General features: G+C 45.5%; 1 protein-coding gene across 1 annotated transcript; it reads right to left on the bottom strand.

Moving 5' to 3' along the window:
- Nucleotides 1-17,414: 17,414 nt before the first annotated feature.
- Nucleotides 17,415-21,928, bottom strand: FGF19 (fibroblast growth factor 19). Its single transcript, XM_088461527.1, has 3 exons — nt 21,694-21,928; nt 20,796-20,899; nt 17,415-17,714 (listed from the first exon to the last, which is right to left on the bottom strand). The coding sequence occupies exons 1-3, from the start codon at nt 21,926-21,928 to the stop codon at nt 17,415-17,417; spliced, it is 639 nt and encodes a 212-aa protein (XP_088317653.1).
- Between the last annotated feature and the right edge of the window lie 507 nt (nt 21,929-22,435).

Below are 22,435 nucleotides of genomic sequence, written 5' to 3'. Positions count from 1 at the left end.
ATGCAGTGAAGGCGCAGGCTGGTACAACATTATGTGACGGCGGTAGACTTATACTGATAGAGAATTACGTGTGGGTGGGGGACTCAGGCAGGTACAATATTATGTGGGAGTGGCAGACTTAGACTGGTGCAGTATTATGTGCGGGTGGGGCTCTATGGCTGATGCAATATAATATCGGGGTTGCATACTCTGGGACCTATTGATCAACACTAAATGGCCCGGTAGTATTTTAGTTACCGGGCCATTCATCATCAGGGGTTCGAAAAGTACCCCTGATATTCAGCAAACTCAGAAAACTGAAAGTTCCTATGGGAAAGAGTCCCGGAGATGCGAAGATGGATCCGGCCTTATCCCTCCGCCTCCTCCTCACTACCTCCCCGTCAGCAGTGCCAGATTAAGGTCCACATAGGCCTGGAGCTGACATTTATGAAGGGCCTATTGTGTATCTTTGCATGGGCTGTGACTAAAGCCGAGGCGGTGTGACTAATGACATGGGAGCGTGGACAGCACAGGGAGTTTGGCCTGTGCCATGGTGTGTGCCTAGTTCCATGGAGGGCCTTCCCTTAGCCTAACCCTAAATCCCCCCGGGATGCCCTAAACCTAACCCTCCTATGAGGACGCGTGGACCGTACATACCTCGTTCGGTCCCGCGTTGTTCTAGATTGCAGCGTCATAATTATAATAGGCGTCGGTATTTCTGCCATCGGGATTGTGATCGGCGGCCGCACATGACAGCATCCCCTAACAGTAACGCTAAAGCTCATTTTAACCCTCCAGGAAATGTTGACCTTATGACAAAGTCAACAGATCTTATGTTGACATTCTGTCAAAGTCGACATTTTGCAGGTGTTGACATTAATGATGTTGACATTTTAACCATGTCAACATCATCAATGCTGACCTGCTGTTGACATTGTGAATGTCAACATGTTAACCACTGACATAGTGACTACATACCGTTCAATAACCAAAATGATTATTAAGCAGAAACTGGGATGTAGTTAGGATACCAGTGGGCGCTATCCTGCCCGCCGACATCCCGACAGCCACATCACGGCATGGGACTAAAGATAGGCATCACCTTGAAAAAGCTACCAGGTGGTAGTGAAACGCGTTGGTGGTTCTCCCTGAATCAGGCACTTATTGTTTGGACACTTCCCAGGATCTGTACTGGAGCACTTTATTGGACTTGGGACATTACTTTAGGTTCCAGCATAGATTTCCCAGTGGTACTTCCTTGCGTTGGATGTTCGCCGGTTGTGATACCATCGCTAATTTTGGGATCCTCGTTTCATCTGAATCCAAGCTGGTAAACCGTTTCCCCATTGTTGGATCTACAACTATACTCCAAGTTCTTTTTGAAAGATATTTACATCAGTGTCCATCCCTTTATTACTGCTGCAGCAATTAGTGCCTACAGGGTCAATATCATGCATGATTCATGAGGTTTCATGTCATTGGACCTCTATTAACATTTTGCTGTGAATCCATATTCATTTATTCATGTTTTTAATGTGTTTTGTTTGTATTGCTTTTGTTTTAAGTATTAAATTGTATCAAATTTGTTAGCGCTGCACACTCTTTCCTTTATACTGTCACATAGGAGGCTGACTACCTCCCTTTCGCAGCTGCTAGGAAGACCTCTCATCACAGCGCCCTATATACTATATCTTTATAGTTTCTTTTCGTCAAAATCCTGATGCCTATTATTGGCCCCATTACTAAATCCTGAAACCAAACTCACCGAACAAAGGCAAGTCGGGTGTCTTAGTGTGTAGCCATGGGGGGGGATGTTCAGCATTAGGGACCCCCGGGGGGACTTAGGGTTAGGCACCCCCCCTGGGAGGGTTAGGTTTAGGGTGCGGGGAGGGGGGGTTAGGTTTAGGCACTAAGGGGGGAGGTTAGGGTTAGGCACCACTAAGGGAGGGGTAGGGAGAGGGGAGGGTTAGACTACTTACCTGATGCAGTCGGGATTCTGACCTGTCAGGCTGCTGCTGTCGTTATTTGATCCGGAGCTAAACAGCCACCGGCATTACAAACTGATTCCCATAAACTAGGTGTTAGAGCTATACCTTGCTTTGTTGTTATCAATATATTTTTTCATTGCTGGCACCAGTCCTATGTTATATTATTGGTATTGGAGCACCCATCTTTTTTAACAAATATTTTATATAAATGAAATTAATATATTGGAGCTGAATAGAGCAGCATGGGGGGGGGGGGGGTGTAGCAGTTAAAGAGGAGATGGGACAGAGCTGGGAGCTGGATAGCCAGGTGATGCTGGGGGAGCCTGGGGCAGATGCCAGGACCCTTTACTTATATATACAAACACACACACACTTGCCTACTTTGTTTAACTCCTCTCCATGAGAAGCCTATATATATATATATATATATATATATATGATCAGTATATACACACAGATTCCCAGGGTAGGTCACACATACACATCAATCACACACAGAGCAGCACACTAGACTTTACACCGACCTGCTGGGATGCAGGTAGACTTCAGCTGCCCTCTGTCCATGTGTTCAACTTCCTTAGGTCGGTATTTCCCCTGCGGCTCAATTTTTCTAATAATGTCACAGTGCTCACTCCAGCAGCCAACTCAGTTGCTGAGCAAGGGAGAGGTGAGTGGGTGGGGATCCATCTAACCGCAGGTGAGTCAGGCTTTGGCTGACTTCGGGTGGGGAGGCATCGGCGGACTACGGGTGGGCGGGGCTTCATCCGACTGCAGGTGGGCGGGGCTTCAGTGGTCATAAGTAAAAGGGCGGGGCTATGTATGTGTGTGAACTGAATAGACAGGGGCTTCAGACAGCCGGGAAGTGAAGGGGCGGGCCTTTGCATTGCAGAATGCAGATGTTGGTGATACACAGGATTTTTTTTCCCCCTGTCACTGACTGTCCAGACCACAGCAGATGCTGTGGGCCTATTTTTATGGGAGGGCCTGGAGCTCCAGCTCCACCCGCCCCATTGTTAATCCGGCCCTGCCCGTCAGCTGTGCACATGCGTGACCCGAGGTCACGCATGCGTAGCCGGGACGACGGGAAGAAGGTAAGTAACGCAGCTGCATCTGTAGCTGTGATACTAACCGCGGGGACAACTGCTTTTCGGAGCTGTCTCTGCACCGGAGCAATAATGAATTGCTCCGGTGTAATCTATCCCCCGCTGCGAGTTGGATATTTAAGTATACCTAGCAGCGAGTTCAATACTTCATCATATGGCTGATGCAATATTATATCGGGGTGGCATACTCGGGGACCTATTTATCAACACTAAATGGCCCGGTAGCCATGCGGAAACGCTAGTTTCTGCATATTTTAGTTACCGGGCCATTCATCATCAGGGGTCCGAAAAGTACCCCTGATATTCAGCAAACTCAGAAAACTGAAAGTTTAGTCGGCGCTCGTTCTCGGATCCCCGCTGCTTCCTATGGAAAGGAGTTACGGGCATGCGAAGAGGGATCCGATGGGAATCCCTCCGCCACCTCACTATCTCCCCGAGGTCACACATGCGTAGCCGGGACGACGGGGAGGAGGTAAGTAACGCAGCTGCATCTGTAGCTGCGATACTAACCGCGGGGACAGCTGCTTTTCGAAGCTGTCCCCGCACCGGAGCAATAATGAATTGCTCCGGTGTAATTTATCCCCCGCTGCAAGTTGGGTATTTAAGTATCCCTCACAGCGAGTTCAATACTTCATCATTGGATGCCATACGGCAAGCTTCAGCTTCTGCAGCCTGGCCAAAGGAGCAACCAATGGTTGCAATGGTGATCCTGGGTGTGGGCTCGGTCGCAGCTCTGGGATTGCAGATGCAGCAAGTAGGTGTCTCTTTCCTACAGACACCACCTGCTGCATTAGCATTTTAGATGGATGGAATTGCACAACCACTTGTGTGCGGCTCTGCAATTCTGTCCATCTCCTAATCAGGCCCTCAGCTGTTTCATAGTATGAGTAGGTGGGAGACTCAGGCTTATACATTTTAATATGGGGTTGGGTTCTCTGAATGGTACAATATTATGAGTTGGCTGGTATATTATGAGTAGGTGGGAGATTCAGGCTGGTACAGTATTATGAGTGGGTGAACGACTCAGGCTGGTATAATACAGGGTGAGACACTTAAAACCAGCCCGCCTCAAGGAATGGATCTTATTCAGCATCAGCGATCTTTTTGAGTAGCCAATGGCAGTCAGCCTTTTTTAGAATGCAGTTGCAAATAACACAATGTACCTTATTTCAGCACAAACAGTTTTTGGCTGGTGAGGTTCTGACCTTGAAGACACGCACCATGAGAGAATGCACTAGCCAGCAACATGTAGCGTTCAAGGCTTGAGGAGGGAAGGTTTTATGTGCCTCACAATATTAAGCAGAACTGGAAAATGTTATATTATGTGTAGGGGAGTCTTAAGTAGATACCATCTGTAGTAGGGCACAGGCTAATGGCACTTATGTGGTTAGAGGCTGATGATGTCATGTTGGACTTACGAGGCAGGTGTAGCAGATGCTGGGTACTGATCAATGTGTTTTTATATAGTCATACCTGCCAATGTGCAGGGCTGTGCCCCCTAAACATTGTGTGGTCCTGGACAAGCCTGCTGTATTAATAATCTAGTAGAAGACTAAAACTACAAAAAAGAACAATCAACAAAAACTCTCATTATTTATAAATTGGAGCTAGATGAAAGTAAGGGCATATTTATATCTTTTCTCACATTTTAGCTTTAATAATTATAATTTCTCATTGCTCCAGAGGGAATGGTATTAAAAATGTCTGGGCAGGTACAGGGGTTCTGATAGGAGGCTGATCATGCTGCTGCCACCCACACTTTCCCCACCAGCAACATCAGTCATTACTTTAATCCTACCTGATTTATAAGCATTCCCTATACCTGTTAGATTGTAAGCTCATTTCGGCAGGGATTTTCTTTCTTGTGTTTTACTTTTTTGTGTCATGATCTCCAAAAATACAGCAGTGCTTTATATCTACTATATAAAAGCGAAAATTTTCTCCTTCTGTCTTTCTATATAAATCCACAGTTTACAAGCCAAGATCGTGAAATTTTACATACGAGGGTATTAAAACACGACGGAGGCAACTAAAAAAAATGTGAAATCGAAATTAATTACTGTTCATTTTTATTTAATTAAAAACCACAATTTTTGCATAGCATTCGCCCTCTACAGGCCAGGTCCGGAATTAGAAAAGGATTTAGTTTATCTACTATATTTTCTTTTCTATCTTCTCTATTATATAAAAGCGAAAATTTGTCCTTCTCTCTTTCTATACAAATCCACAGTTTACAAGTGAAGATCGTGAAATTTTACATACGAGCGTATTAAAACACGGCGGATGCAACTAAAAAAAATTTGAAATGGAAATTAATTACTGTTAATTTTTAATTAATTAAAAAACACAATTTTTGCTGGACACTCATTGTGGGGCCTGACGGCATATGGATAGGGCCTCGGAGCAAGCGTTTTGTGTTGTCATGTTTTGTCATGATCTTAATGTTTATTATTATTTATTAAGAGAGCTTTAGCAGGCTTTGCCATCATTCTCAGCTCTCTGACTATACCAAATTACGCAACAACATTGACTTCTTTCTTCGAACTGTGTCAAAATGATGACTTTGCAAGGACCCTGCTGTACTGTGAGCTGCCAAAATATTACACATGGAATGCTTCTCGAAAAGTTTTTATGCGCAGAAGACAGGGAGTCGCTGTAGATGGTCATCCTGGTATCAGAGCAACAGAAGCTCTTGGCCTACGTTGCTTCCTCTTGGTAGCAGCATTTGGCTTGCGGCTGCCTGGCACGGCACCCTGCAACCTATGAGTCACCTGGAATGTTATTAGGATGCTCCAGTCCCTCAGCTCCTTTCCGTCCTGGTGCCTCCGCCTCCCCTCATTGTGACATTATGATATCACATGCTCGATGGGTTTCGCCGACACCAGGTGGAATATCTCCCTGCTATTGCCATGCCCTACTCTCTGAACTTTGCATGCCCTGTTATAATCCAGCTATGCCCCTTCAGTCACAGAGATGCGACTGAAATGCTTTAGATCCGCCATCGTCCGTATATGCACAGATCTAGTTTAGGAGCATGTGCATGGCAAAAACACACAAGATGCGCACCACAAATGGTTGTGAATTCAGTGCTGCATCAGCCCCATGTGTGCTATGCTTGAGCATGTAAAGAAATTGACCAGTAGGTAAATTAGTGGCATATTCTTCAAAACACAAGAGAGATCAGTAATCCCTGTTTTAAACACACTTCTTCAAGTCACCCTACGTTAGTCCATCACTTCTTTTCATTTCTCGCCTCTTTAGTCACAAGTGGGTGAAGTGTCAGAGTTTAGCACGTCTGTATACGTACAGGAGGGCATGTGAGGAAAGCTGCGTGAGGTTCTGAGAACCTTTATAACTGTGTTATCTCTGTAACTGCAGCACTTGTCTCAGTAATAACATTGTAGAACACTACCTGGGAGCTCTACTTCACCTAATCTATTCTGTCCAATGCAGTGAAGGCGCAGGCTGGTACAACATTATGTGACCACAGTAGACTTATACTGGTAGAGAATTACGTGTGGGTGGGGGACTCAGGCAGGTACAATATTATGTGGGAGTGGCAGACTTAGACTGGTGCAGTATTATGTGTGGGTGGGGCCCTATGGCTGATGCAATATTATATCGGGGTGGCATACTCTGGGACCTATTTATCAACACTAAATGGCCCGGTAGCCATGCGGAAATGCTAGTTTCCGCATATTTTACTTACCGGGCCATTCATCATCAGGGGTCCGAAAAGTACCCCTGATATTCAGCAAACTCAGAAAACTGAAAGTTTAGTCGGCACTCATTCTCGGATCCCCGCTGCTTCTTATGGGAAGGAGTTCCGGAGATGCGAAGAGGGATCCGATGGGAATCCCTCCGCCTCCTTCTCACTACCTCCCTGAGGTCACGCATGCGTAGCCAGGACGATGGGGAGGAGGTAAGTAATGCAGCTGCATCTGTAGCTGCGATACTAACCGTGTGGACAGCTGCTTGGCGGAGCTGTCCCCGCACCGGAGCAATAATGAATTGCTCCAGTGTAATCTATCCCCCGCTGCGAGTTGGGTATTTAAGTATCTTTCAGTATCTGCAGCCTGGCCAAAGGAGCAACCGGTGGTTGCAATGGTGCAAAAAGCGAAACTTTGTCCTTCTGTCTTTCTATACAAATCCACAGTTTACAATCCAAGATCGTGAAATTTTACATACGAGCGTATTAAAAAATGGCGCAGGCAACTAAAATTATTTGAAATTGAAATTAATTTTTAATTAATTAAAAAACACAATTTTTGCATAGCATTCGCCCTCTACAGGTCAGGTCCGGAATTAGAAAAGGATTTAGCTTATTTACTATATTTTCTTTTCTATCTTCTCTACTATATAAAAGCGAAAATTTGTCCTTCTCTTGGCCGTGTTTACACTGTACATCCTACAAATTTTGAATGCTTCTATCTCCGAAGTTTGCTTTACACCGTTACAGGTCCTACTTCCTTTGAAGACCTTAGGACTGTTGATGGGGAAGTTTGTCACACTTTTCGTGAGGCCTGCCTAAGGAGAGGTTTGTTGGAGGATGATGTGTAAACAAACATTCTTAAAATCCTGGGCAACGCCGGGTACACCAGCTAGTACTAAATATTTTTTGGTGTGGGTGGTCTGGAGGCCTTGCCCAGTGATTGCACTGTCTGCTGTAGGGCAGTTTATACCATAAATAATTCCAGGGTTGCGATTAGTTCCTGTTTTTAACCTTCAAACAAAATTGCCTTTCCCATAATGCTAATCTTACCATGCAGGTCTGTTAAAAAGTTACAAGTATTGCCTCCCCACTCAGTTACATACAGCCCAAAGCATCTCCTAGGACAGTGGGCCTAATTCAAAGATGTACGGAAACCCAATTTTTACGCACATCTCCGATATCTTTAGATGTGTGTATGTGCAGAAGCCGCACTGCTCATGTGCAGATCAGGGGCTGTGATGTAGCGCGCAGTGCCCAAAGTTCAGCAGCATGACGCTGCTGGCATTTAGGGGCAGTGACATGAAGAGAACCAGGAAACGTGGGAGTGTTGGCCTCATTCTATGGGCATGCCAGAGCCACATTGGCTGTGTCCCTGACCCTGGCAACGTGATTTTCACAGACATCCTGAGTAACCTGAGGGTTACTGAGATATCCGATGGTCACGCAGCAGATGATCCGATGGTTGCGTCTTCGGACACAGCATGGGAAAAGAGAAGCTGGCAGTGGGCATCTTTTTACCTAAGATGCATCCTGCGGCTTTTGTATTTCTACTTCAGGGTCCATAGGGGGTCCACAGGGTTGACCTTGGGGTATAGGTTGGGAACCAAATCCGGGCACCACGCAGTTAAAGCTTTTAGCTCCCAGGATGCACTTGGGTCCACTCTCCCTATAACCCCACCCCCAGCCAGAGGCACCTCAGTTTAAGTTGGTGCCCGGCCGGAGTCTGGTCACCGTTTAGTGCAGTGGGGAGCTGATTAACAGCCCCTAAGCTATATATTTTTTTCTAAGAACAGAGTTTTTTATTTTTACTTTGGACTTTCAGAGCGGCAGCGTCGGACTGTCCATAGGACGTCTAAGCTTCCGCTCCGCCACCCCGCCGGCGCTGAGACGCCAGTACAGATCTGGGGATCTCAGCGGGACCCCAGAGTCTGTACTAGCCGGACTCTGCGGGCGCCCAGGACTGCTGCCGGATCTACGGGGAGCAGGTAAGGTCGCGGATCACCGCTTGCGGTGATCCGCGCATTTAATATGCAGTCCTGTACCAGGGACTTACTGATCGGCGCTGGGGGCCGGCGTCCCGAGAGGTTAATAGCCGGCCAGGGGAGGAAGCTTTCCCTGTTACAGCGGCTCCTCCCCTCAGCTCAGCGCGCCCTTCAGTATGTATAGTCTGGCGTCGCTGAGCTGCTTCCTCCGTGGGCCACGCTTCTTCTGAGGTCTCCAGCGGCCATTTTCTTGTGGTGCAGCAGCAGAGCTCCGGAGATGGCAGTGAGTCCAGTCCCCCTGCGTACCTCACCATCAGGTCAGTGTACACAGCGCTGTAGCCTTCCCAGACACTGAATCTGGGTAAGTTGAATGCAGTGTAATAGTGCAGTATATTATATGACATGTTTATGTATATATGTATATATCTGCATGGTATGTGACTTATGCTAGTGCTGACTGTCTGTATTTAATTCTCTCACCTGTCAGTGTATATCTATCCCTTTTCTTTATCTGCCCTAATACAGCTGTACTTAGGGTGGTTCTGAGACCTCACATTTATATACTCGTTGATATTTGTGAGGTTTGTCACATACTGTTGGGTGCTGCACGTTGCCACATTTTCGTTGGAACTGTGTGTTGCATACGCTGAAAATGGGTCCCTGCGGCTTATTTTGGCATCAGTCAGGACCAGTATAGCACTGCTTGATATTTCCGCCAAGATTGGTCAGATATGTTTGACCAGGAGATAGAGCGTTATACGGCACCCATTTTTGCTATCCTGCAAGTCATGTGCTGCAGGTGTTAGTGCGGAGGATTTGTTTCATAAAGGGTTCTGTGTGTGGCATCATCTGGTGCCGTCCCCTTTCACGACCCCCTTGGGCGGTTTGTTTTCTCGGGATCCTCTCAATTGCGGATCGCCGGGTGGGCCCCATTGTTGTACCTCACCTGGGGGTTACTTCACCATACTGCCCTTTTCATCTCAGGGTATCTCGCAGTTTCTTGCACTCTTCCCCTGTGACACAGACTACCGCTCCCTGCAGGGTTTTTTCGCAGTATATGAATTCCCCCTGGTGCCACCATAGTCTGTCATTCCCCTTGCAGGGATTCCTACAGCCACCCTGGGTGGATGTCGTTTTCTACGAAACGCAAAGTGGCGTGGTTGACGCCCTGTGGTTACTTCCCAGTTGGCTCTGCGTGAACTGGATACTGTTTTGGGCTCTTTCCCTCTTACACGGGGGGAAGCCTATTTCAGGTATTATTATCCCTGCTTTGGGGCTGGTAGCAGGTCCATTCTGGTTAGAGTGAATGTTGACCTGCACTTATATCATACACCCTCAGTCTTACGTGCCTTCGGGTTCCCTGTTGCTGACTAGCGGGTGGATCGCATGGCGGGACTCTGGCTGTTGCCAGATACGAGGTATTGCAACAGTGTTTGGCCTCCTGTCCCAAATTCCCTGAGGGTCCTCACGAGTCCCTCCTGGGGTGGATGGGCGTGTTACTCGTCTGATTTCAGACGTTGACGCCTCCCATTCCTGCGTGGTCGGATTCTTCGGATCCGTAGGGGGTAACTCTGCCTGAAGTCAGTATACTCGCTTTCAGGGCTTGTTACCCTTCCTACCATGGTTATAGCATGGTTGGTTAATACTATTGCATACTGAGCTGATGCATTTGTAATGTTTTTTCCCCTCCAACACGTCTGGGGTTCAAATGTATTTGGTCGCTCACGTAATATATGCAGTTGTCATAGGTGGAAATGCCTATATTGGATATCAGTCTCCTAGCTTTCAGAGTTCCGGCTGCGACTGTATCCTCCATAATACCCTATGGCTGCGCTCTGGGAATGCAGAGGTGCAGATACCATCTATAGGGTAGATCTTGTTTGGTCCTGACCTTGACAGGATTGTAGTAACTTTGACAGTATTACTAACGACAAGTTTACCGCCTTCAGCTATGCCCACTACAAGGCCTCAGACTAAGTCTGTTAAGTCTTTTTGTCCTCTGGGTCAGCCTAAAGGTCTGTTTCTTCATAGGCTGTCGGCCTCTACGAGGGCCGACATATCCAGTACCGAGCAGGCCTGGACTGCCAGCCGATCCTGCTTCTGAACCTACGGATATCTCTTCAGCCTGACGAGACAGGCCTACCACTGGGAGATGGCGATTTTCTCAGTTCGCCCGGTACTAGTGTCAAGTTGCCGCGGCTACGTGGGTAGGAGGGTATGCCCTCTTTTTGCTCAGGCGGACTCTTTCCAGGCCCGAACAGGGCCTTACATATCCAGAAAGCTATACAGTTGTTGCGGTAAGCGGAGCTCATTAGGCCATCCCCACTTTCTCAGCGAGGGACTGGTTGTTCTGCTTTCTTTCTGGTGCGGTGGCTGAAGGGTCCTCTTTGGCCTATTCTCTGTCTCACTTCCCTGAACCAGTTCCTAAGGCTACCTGGGCTCAGGAGGCAATTCCTAGGCTCCATCATACTATGTTTGGAACCTGGGGACTTTATGGTATCACTAGATACACAGGACGCGTGCTTACGGAGACCTTGCCTCAGCATGGACTGAGGTTTGCTGTATCACAGCACTTACAATTTTTCGGGCTGTGCCTGTTGGGACTGTCCTCAACCCCACAGGGGTTTACCAGCGTTTTGGATTTTCTGACAGTTCTCCTGTTCAGTATATCCCAATGCTCCTGTACCTGGACGGCCTCCTGCTCTTAGCAGGATCGCCGGGGTACTTTACAGCCAGGTCAGGATGACCGTGGCTTCTTCAGGGTGCAGACGTTTAATCAACGGGGAAAAAGTCCTCCCTGTATCCCTCTCTGGGTATTCTTCACCTATGAGCCCTGCTAGATACTCAGAATCAGAGAATTCTTCTGGCGTAAGACGGCATCTCCACTCTTCCATTAGGAGTACATGGATGTCTACGCAGTCGACATTTGTCTTTACACTCTGGGATGCATGGTCCACTATTCAATGTCTGCCTTTGGAAGGGTGGAATGGGCTCAGTACCATTCCAGGCCTTTCCATAATTGGCTTATCTCCAGATGGAACAAGTTTTTTCTGTCGGATCACTGTTCAAACGATGATGCTCTCTCCGGAGGCAAGTCGGTCCCTTTCCAGGTGGCTATGGTCATCTCGTCCAGGGTATTCTTTGCTAAGGACAGTGTCTGGTTCGCATCCATTTCAGTGCAATTGGACGTCTGTCGATTCCACCCTGTCAATTAACTTGTTGGAGCTTTAGCCTGTCTTGGGCCTTCACTCTGGCATAACTCTTGTTTCCCGGTGAACCTGAAAAAGTTCAGTCCAACAGGGTCAGGGCAGTGGCTTCCTTTTTTAGCAGCACTGTTCGTTGGGTGGCAATGACGGGTATGCTCCTCCCGACCATCTCGGCAGCGTTCATTTCAAGTCCTCAGGTCTCTTCCCCAAGAGAGGTTTCATCTCCTGGTGAGCAGGGGGGACCCCCTGAGGTGACCCTCCTGGCCTTCTGACTTTATCACACTATGGTGTTATACTCCAACTCGGGGGATTCTGAAGCAACCTTCAGTGACTCTTTGTCGGTGAAGTGGTCCTTCCAATTTGAGTACCTGTGTTCTCCGGTCTCCCTTCTTCCTCGAGGGAAGTGTTTCAATCGTGACGGAAGATGCTTTCCTGCTGGTGGCTCCTCATTGCCCCAGATGTCAGGGGTACTTGGATTTTCGGAGTCTCTTCATCGATACTCCATTCCTGAAGCTTCACTGCTCGGACCTGTTATCTCATGGTCCTTGGTTTTGCCTTGGACCTGGGTCGTTTGTCTTTGACTGTGTCCCTATAGTGGTCTTACGGCTTCCCTGGCTTTGTCATCATTGGAATGTTTAGAGCACATGGATCAGCTTTTGCTGGGACCTACCACAAACTGTGGCAGCCATAATTTTTAGGGTATTGTACCTGTCGATACAATCCTCCGGTGTCCAGGATTTCCTGATATTCTGGCATTCCTTCCAGCTGGCTTGGGTTGCCCCCTCGGCCTGGCCTTCCTGTCAGTGCGGATCTCTACACTGTCAGTATGATTAAGATATGGCATTGCTCCGCTCTGGTATCCAGTTCATCCTTTGGAGTGTTTTCTGGATTATGCCTCCATTTGTCCTCCCTAGGGACTCCTTGGGAGTTAGTAGTGGTTCTTCGTTCCCTCCGGGGACAGTCCATGGAACCGCTGGTTGTGATAGCCATTACCTGGTCTATTGCTTTGGCGCTCTCTCTTTCTCTCAGAGTGTCGGAATTGGGAGCGTTCTCAGGTGGCTCCCTCTTCTGGAGGGCATCATGTCAGGGTCTGAGTTGCTCTCACCCTGTGTTTCTTCTTAGTGATTTTTAGGTTCCATATTATTCTGGAACTTATGGTACGGCCATTCAGTCCCCAGTCCTCTCGACTGGTGTGGCCTCATTGATTGTAGTCCGGCCTCTGTGGATTTATGTGATCCGTTCAGGTTCCTTACGGAAATCGGACTCCTTATTGGTGGTCTGAGATTTCTGGTTTTAACAGGAAAGGATGGCTGGCCTATAGCCAGATGTTGGCTGGATGCCCTCGTATGTCTTCTTCAGGGGCCTCCCTTTGGTAGGCCTTTCTGTTGTTGATGCTTGTTGTTTCTCGGGCCATGTAACCCTAGTGGGCGGCTCGCTGTGGCGCCTTGGCTGTGTTGCCTTACTAGGTGGCCACGTGGTCTTCTGTCCACACCTTTTTTTAAGGTTCTAGGCATTGGTTTCCTTTGCCTATCAGGATGCTTCCTTTTTGGCGACGGATTCTCCTCTCAGCACAGGAGCGTCCCCACCCTTGGTTGAACTGCTTTGGGACATCCCCAAGGTCAACCCTGTGGACCCCCTATGGACCCTGAAGTAGAAAACAAGAGATATGGTAAGAACTTACCTTTGTTATCTCTGTTTCTACGAAGTCCATAGGGTCCACAGGGCGCCCGCCCTGACGCACCTGGCTTCAAATGGGCTGTGTGGCTGGTCACCGGTTTTCCGTCTCCCATTTCTGTGAGTATGGTTATTGAGTGTTCCAGTTTTCTCTCTCTTTTTCTCTCCTCCTCCGGCCTTTGGCTACTTACAAACTGAGGTGCCTCTGGCTGGGGGTGGGGTTATAGGGAGAGTGGACCCAAGTGCATCCTGGGAGCTAAAAGCTTTAACTGCGTGGTGCCCGGATTTGGTTCCCAACCTATACCCCAAGGTCAAGCCTGTGGACCCTATGGACTTCGTAGAAACAGAGATAACAAAGGTAAGTTCTTACCATATCTCTTGTTATTCTAGCACAGCCGTTGCATACAAAGACACATCGACTGTGTTACTGTCCATCTCTGACTTAGGTCCAGTGTTCTAAAGGCATCTGATACAGGTAGTAACTTGAGAATGTCGTATTTTAAGCCACTGTGACATATCTGGCCCTGTGTATAACTCAGCCAGTCTACACAAGTATGCAAAGCAGTCAGTCACACTCTGCCTGCCAAGTTATTTATATATATACTTTTAGCACATCCCAGGTTTTTTTCACAGATATATTTGATTTTTCCCATCAAACTAATCTCTCACACAGATTCCATGGACACATGGCAGTTTATTTAGAAAATGATACAAAGACAAGCATATAACAAAGCAATTAACAATTCCGAATGGATTTAGAAAACTAAGGCAACTGTATACATAAATATAGAATATAAATATAATAAAAAATAAATGTTTGCATACAATAAATTAAATATAAATAGTGCATTTTAGAACAAGTGCTTAGTGAACAGAACAGTCAGTGTGTGATGCAACAATAAAAAAACACAATTCATTTTGGTTACAAAAGAACTTACTACTATAATACACTGTTTAGTTTTTATTTTCTTTTTTTTCTTTCTTTGCTGTATTAATGCAATCTAGTAGCCATTTCATGTAGTAACAAAATTAGGAACTTGTCCTTTTTATACAGATAATTCTTATTGACAGATATCATGCATCTAAATTATCTATTCTATGCAATACTTATGAGCAAATGTATAGTTTTTTTTTGTTGCTTTGCTTATCTTTATGTATCTTTATGACCGATGTTGTCATTTGCTTGTTTTATTACACCATAAGGAGCCGATTTTGAGTCAGACGCAAGGTGGCTGTGTTTGTGTGATGCCGCAGAAGCCTTTTTCACTACCTTATGCTAATGCCAGTTTCCGTAGGGGTAATGTGAGGGTCCGTGCTAATTCCAGTGCACAGCCCCTCCTCCCACTATATTTCTGCCCGCGACAGGCATAATTAGTATGTGCACGCGCCCCAGCCCCATGCTAGTTGCAAGATATCCGTCTGATACAGGCATTCCCTTCTCCGTACGCACAATTCAGAATTGTGCAGAACTCAAGCTACACGCCCACAACGCTACCATGATACTCCCACAAGTCTGAACGGTTCTGTGTGATCACACTGTCACCAGCCATTTCAATTAAAGCGAGATCCGGCAAAGATACATCCAACTCAGAATTGGATTGCGATACGCAGAAATCTGTACATTCCCTGTTGTATGCATTATATGCTAAAAGCCGCTATTTTTGTCCATGATTAGAGATTTGTCTGACTCAAAATCATGCCCTAAATCGGGGGTTCCCAACAACGGCCCTAAAGGCACACTAACAGTCCAGGTTTTAAGGATAGCCATACTTGAGCACATGTGTATTAATTAGTACTAAAGTCATTTTGATTTAATCCTCTGTGCTTCAGCATGGATATCACTAAAACCTGGACTGTTAGTGTGCCTTGAGGACCGAGATTGGGAAACGCTACCTTAAATCATAATGTAAATATATATATATCTCTTTTGTTTTATCAAAACCCGGAATGCCGCTGTATTTTATTATCTATCCACAAATGCATCAGAGGGCACCCGTGTATGGAGTATTAACAGTGTAGATGAGTGCCGGGTTATTGTTCCAATATATATATATATATATATATATATATATATATATATATATATATATATATATAGCAACAAAAGCTGGTGGCACTCCTCGGGTTTTCTTACAAAAGATCACCAAACTGTGGCATCATGAAACGTTTCAAATGGCGTGTCCCTGACGAAAAATGTAATTAAAGCATTTGAAACGTTGGAATCATGGTGCCACAGTTTGGTGATCCTTTGACTGCCGCTCACCTTTGTTGCTATTTTTGGAGGCTATCGCTGTCCCCTGTGTATATATACACAGAGATGTAGAGATATATAGATATATATAGATATTTCACAATAGAGGCGGCACTCTGGTGGATAATAAGGACCACACAGGACCCCTGTAAGGTTTTCAAAGTTTCAGAACTCTTTACTTTTGGTTCCTCCAGCAGGATAGCCAAGTAAAGAGTCCTGAAACGTTGCAAACCTTACAGGGGTCCTGTGTGGTCCTGGATATTGGACCGACGACCCTGAGGCAAAAATGTCCATCCATGGACTGAAGGTTGTATATCATATTAATAAAGTAGTTGTCAACATTTGAACTGAGTTTTCAAGTACATTGGCTTCCGGGCTCACTACAACTCCCATTATTACACCAATGTTCCATTTTTACTAGTCATGGTTATATTATAAAACATTTTTTTTATCTTAAATACACATTTGTAATAAATATTAACTTATGAATCCTGAAAGAATCAGATTGGAGAGAATTGCATCTCAACACAGGAAAAGAGAAACTGTGCAGCACATTTGGTCAGCATTAAAAAGTAAGGGATTTCCACGGACAGATCTGTGAAAGCTGGGACTGCACCAGGACACTGTGGACAATTGGTAAGTATGCTTAGTTTCCTTTAGTATGACCTGGAACATAATCAGGAATTTCCAGTATACACGCTCTATGAAAAGTCTAGACAGAGTAGTGGCCCCGTGGCCAATGTTAATGATGGAAATTAATATGGATTCAATTAACTGATCCTGTCAAAGGTACGTTTCAATCTTCTGTGAATAGAACTACATTTTTGTTGTTATGAGATATTATTGGATATCACAACATGGAGATTTTCCCTCTGGTCAGGGTCAGTAAGTTGAGAGACTTAATAGTCAGTCATGGAAGAGTATGAAGGATGACACTCTAGTCCACGACATGTGATACTGGGGTATCCTAAGACAGAGCTGTGCAAAATCAGGGTCCAGACCCCAAATTAAGTCCCAGAATCAGTTTTTGGGGTGTCTTAGAATGATTGCGCACTTTTACCTTGGGTCCCAGAGTAAGGATAAGCAGCTATGTCCTAAGGCACAGGAATTTCAAGCGAACTCTGGTTTGTGAATTTCACTTTGTAGCGTCATAACAGTATGTCACACATCCTATGGTCTTCATGGAGGCCTCAGATTGTGCTTGGAAAATACTATTTCATTGGATTCATTGGACTGAAAACCAAGGCATACTCACAGCTCTGAAAAGAATCCATGGCAAATTCACTAGTTATTCTGATCGTATTTTCTTTTTCCCTTTCCTGAAAATATGGTGGTAACATGACCCCCGTCAGCGGCTTCAGTGATGTAAGACCCAGTGGCTATGGTGTGATGTTTATCTTCACTCGCTGCCTGGTCTATTTCTCATGGATCATACCACTCGTTATATTTTTGTTGGTCTCTTCCAGAGTTGACTCTTCGCCTTCTCTTGTCCGTAAAATTCCCAAAACACCAGCTGCTGTTATTTGTGAAACATCAGGCGGCCCACAATCCCCCAAGGGTCCATACTGTCAACTTTATGTTTAGTTATTTCGTCACGCTCATGAAAGCCATCATCTTCATCCACTAAGGATTGGCTAATGTCCAAGGGCACCATAGGCAGGAAGTGAGACAGTGGCAGGTTGCCTTTCCCTTTAGCCTGCTGCCTTTGTTTGTCTTTACTGAGGGAGACCGCTATCCCGTATTTTTGAGATTTGTACATATTGTATCCATCATGGAGGATTTCCTCTTCAAAAGAACATTCTTCTGGAGAATAATTGTCCTGTAATATGAATAGAATTATTGGAATCCGCAGACTAGAATAATTTAAAAATACAGTGTAAATATAGCGTACACGGATCGATTAATAATATGAATGGATATTTAGAAGTTGCACCAGAATTGTAAAGTTGCATATCCACTACACGAGTAATGAACGATTGGATGATAATGACATCGTTAGCGTTCAATCGTTCATTATATTGTGCTTTGGACATTGAGCCCACACTGAACGATATGTTGTTCATTGCCAGCACCCTCCCTCATCCCCGAACCTGCACAACTTGACAATATCGTCAGGTCGGAGAAGCAGGTTCAGGCGATGACAGATGCCGGCGACGGCCAGCGGGAGCGCGCATCGCTGGTCGTCGCCGGCTTATTCACTGCACGATTAATGAACAATTGAACGGTTCAATCGTTCATTTATATTGTGTTGTGGATATGCGCCTTAACATTGGGCTGTATACCATTAGATAGACAAAATGCTCCCCCACAATTTATTGCTGTTTACGCAAATGTACCTGTTTATCCATCCCACCCATGTATAGTAGCACACCCATATTACAGTTTTTATAATAAATAATATCTGTCTAACCCCCATTCACGTTTGAATTTATAACTATTGCTGAGTAATAGGTCTCTGGGCCTGATTAAGACACGCTCGCTCTGAATCAGGGCGTTTTTTTTTTTTTTGGAGCGGCCTCCTGGCCACTCACATAGCTGTGGGTGGCCACCCACAGCTATAGTGAGCGGCCAGGTTGATGGTCGCAATGGTCAAGACCATCGCGACCATCGGGCTTGCGACGAGACCCTTGTGGTAGGGTCTCGTGGCCACAAGCCCCAGAGAGCTTCTGGCTCTAATAGAGCCGGAAGCTCTCCCACTGACATCAATGGTGATGTTAGTGGGGCCGTCCCAAGCGAACGCCTCCGTTTGTGAAGCCACCCCCCGGCCACGCCTACCAAACGGGGCGAGCTGTCAATCACCATCGACAGCTCACCCCCTTTGGTGCGAGACCCGGAGCGACGGAGCACCCGTCGCTAGCCGGGTCTCGCGCATGCACACGACGGAGCCGGCTCCGTCGTGCGCATGCCCAGTGGGCAAACATCGACCCGTTGCGAGCACTCAGCGTTTGCGACCGGGTCTGAATCAGGCCCTCTGTGTTAAGAGAAAGTATCCACTTGCAGATAGTGGAACGACAGTACGATTACAACATCGTAATCGTACAGTCGTTCCCCATCCCCTGCAGTGCCAACACTGAACGATATGTTATTCAGTGCAGGCATCCTCCCTCATCCCTGAACATGGCCAATTTGTCGTTATCGGCGGATTGACCAGCATGTTCAGGCGATGATTGATGTCGTTAATGACCAGCGGGAGCGCACATCGCTGGTCGTTTCCGACATTATAGTGCACGATTTATGCACGATTACTGAGCGATTGAATGATTACGATGTCGTAATCGTTCAATCGCTCATTTATATCTGCAAGTGGATACGCGGCTTTAGAATATTGGGCCTGATTCAGAGCCGGACGCTCTGACCAGAGCGCTCGCTCTGAATCAGGGCCCTCCTCCATTAAAATGGAGCGTCCTCCTGGACGCTCGTATAGCTGTGGGTCACCACCCACAGCATATACGAGCGTCCAAAAAGATGGTCGCGATGGTCTTGACCATCGCGACCATCGGACTTGCGAGGGAAACCCTGCGGTCGGGTTTCCCAGCCACAAGCCCTGGAGTGATTTTGGCTCTATCAGAGCCAAAATCACTCCCACTGACATCTCTAGTGATGTCAGTGGGGCCGGCTTCAGACGGTAGGCGTTCCCATGGGAACGCCTCCGTCTGGCAGGCACGCCCCTGGCACGCCCACCAAAGGGAGCGTGCTGTCAATCAACATCGACAGCACGCCCCCTTTGGTGCGAGACCCCGAGCGATGGAAAGCCCGTCGCTCGCCGGGTCTCGCGCATGCGCACGACGGAGCTCCCTCCGTCGTGCGCATGCGCAGTGGGGAACATCAACCCACTTGCGAGCGTACTGCCGCTCGCGAGTGGGTCTGAATGACCCCCATTGTGTGCATATATAATACATTCAGAAAGTCTCTGTAACAAGCTGAATAATGCACAGCCTGTTGTATCGACATTCAGTACCTTTGAACAATATTGCCAGTTAGCATTGAGCATTTATTCCACTGTCTAAAACCTAGACATTATCAGCTGTGTGTTTCATTGAACCAAAGTTCATTCACTCATCCCGACTGAGCCAAAAATAAAGTAAGGTGTAATATTGTGCAAAAGGTACAAGAGAGTTCAAACGATAAAGCAGTTTAAAGGATGCTTTAACAGCCCGGCATATACTTTGTGGAAATGTTGCTGACTAGTGTGTTTAACACCTGATGTGCCAGAGAGAAGATTCAATCGTATAGCGCATTGACCTTAAGTACTCTCTGTGATATAGGATGTTACTGATTACAATGGAATGGATCAGAAGTAAATCCCAGCTGCTGTGCTTTCTAACACGGCACAATGCTTCTAATTCCTGCTCTTAAATAAACTACTTTATGCCACGTACTCAGTATGTGCTTTTCTATGCATCCTACTGGTGATAACAGTCTGTCCTGTACAATGATTTATATGAGTCTTTTTAAATATACAGACTTAATAATTGCACAAATTGGTTGCTAAACTTCTGCCAAATGGTTTTATTCATCCAAGTGTGCAAAATTCTAGTTATTTTTTTTTTTTTGCAATTTTACTATAGATTTCCGAAAGGTGCTTATTCTATAAGTGACAAAAAAGTTTCTGTTTCTTCTAAGAAATATGCCTCCACCAGTTTTACCCATATGGTACATGGTAACCAGCTACATGGCAATATTAATGCCATATATGAAACAGACATTTGTTGCTGGAACTATCACTACCACTGCCAAATGTGTGTGTAGCGAATAAAAGCATGGGGATTTTGTTCAGAACCTTTAAGCTTGCAGCCTGTCATCAGGGGACCCCAAACTTTGTTGTCAGTCTGTGTCATGTGATTCTGTACTTGCTGAACGTTATCAATCATTTTCTGCATGCACTGTTAATAAAACTTACCAGTCCATACAGCGTCCCTTCGCTCCCCATACAGAGGTACAGGGAAGAGTAATAACCTTTGATGACTACTATTCCCGTTGCTACCGCTCTGATTTCAAGCAAACCTGGATTTGAAAAAATAAATAAATAAATGTAATTTCTGATCATTTACTTCAATGATTCCATTCAGAGACAGTTCACAGAAATCGAGTGATCATAAGTCATTGCTTTCTATTTTAAAACTACATCACAATTCATAAATGCCTTGATTACAATATTTCTGTAGCTGATTACAATTGATTATAGTATTTCTCTGATTACAATATTTACCAATCCTGACACACACATATATATATATATATATATATATATATACAATACACACACACACGCGCGCGCGCACACACACACACACACACACACATATATCAATGGGTCCGGATCTCCCGGGTATCAATTAAAATGCCTCAGGGCCCACATGTAGTTGTCTAACTTTTGGAATTAAAACTTCTCACAAGTCCTATGAGTGCTGCATCTTACCGATGAGTATATATATGTATGTATATATATATATATATATATATATATCTCAATTATTATTATTATTTTTTAAATTGTCCAGAAAGTGCATTTGAATAATGTTACCATAAAACATAAGAGACTGCTTATCACAAGACAAAACACAAATGAATGAAACAGCCACAATCAGCCACCAGAATGCCATATAAACCTTCATCAATCGCGACATATCTTTATATCTTTACAACATTTATTTTTGTAATGTAAGACAAGCAATGTTTTCGTCTATCGTTTTGTAACAGTATTTTAATAATGTGTTCTGCAAGTATCTGTAAGCAGAGTGTGCAGTGATCAGTACGACCAGTAGCTATGTGTATGAAAGATGGATCTGTCCACTTACTGTGAGAACTTTCATGTCTCTCTCCATCCACTCTGCCGTCACCATGTATCCTGAGATAGTAGCTCTCCTGTCCATTCTTTCTGGCTGTATACAGACGTCTTATCCTTATAGACTCCCCCCAGCCATTCTGCACGTGTGGTCCTGCGTCGGAAAGTGGCAAAGTGTGACCCATTAGGATGAGCCACAGCTCCACCAGTGCTACCTGGGCAAGTTTCTGAGGCAGTCTCTCCCACATCTTCTCCGGATTGGAAATTGCAATTTGAGAGCTGAAAGGCACACACTGTGACACTAAAGTTACTAGAGACAGACTAAAGAACAAGCAATGCTTTTTTGCCTAATTGCCTGAGGGCTGTAGTAAATACAAAGCCAATCCCCTGCCTTTTATAGAGCCTTTATCAGTTGTATAGATAAAGAAAAATGCACATTTTCATAGTAAGACTGGACCTGCCCACAAGTTTATTGATTAGAATTACATCACTCTCAGGACATGCTCTGAATTTTCTGTGCAATACCTGTTTCCAATTTACTCGTATAAATTTCCAGTCTTTATGAAACAATTTTCTGAAAGTAGGAAATGAATTGGATAGTTGTAAAGTAGTTTCAGGAAATGTGTCATTCCGGTAATTTGTGGCCAGCGCGTTTTTAGGGGAGGTTGCTGAAAAGCGCGTACCCCTTTTTCTTACACATTAGAACAATTGAACACATCACTAGGCAGTGACTATAGAAATCTGTTGTTGTAAGT

Source organism: Taudactylus pleione, unplaced genomic scaffold (genome assembly GCF_031769625.1).
Source record: "Taudactylus pleione unplaced genomic scaffold, aTauple2 ptg001060l, whole genome shotgun sequence".
In the NCBI taxonomy this organism is placed as follows: Eukaryota; Metazoa; Chordata; class Amphibia; order Anura; family Myobatrachidae; genus Taudactylus; species Taudactylus pleione.
This window is presented reverse-complemented; position numbering and strand designations above follow the sequence as displayed.

Excerpts from the sequence above, each read along its gene's own strand:
- FGF19 (XM_088461527.1), bottom strand. The coding sequence starts at position 21,928 with ATGTGGGAGAGACTGCCTCAGAAACTTGCCCAGGTAGCACTGGTGGAG. Across the intron at positions 20,900-21,693 it reads GAGACATGAAAGTTCTCACA|GTTTGCTTGAAATCAGAGCG; the intron begins GTAAGTGGACAG and ends TTTCAAATCCAG. Across the intron at positions 17,715-20,795 it reads AAGGGACGCTGTATGGACTG|GACAATTATTCTCCAGAAGA; the intron begins GTAAGTTTTATT and ends TTCATATTACAG.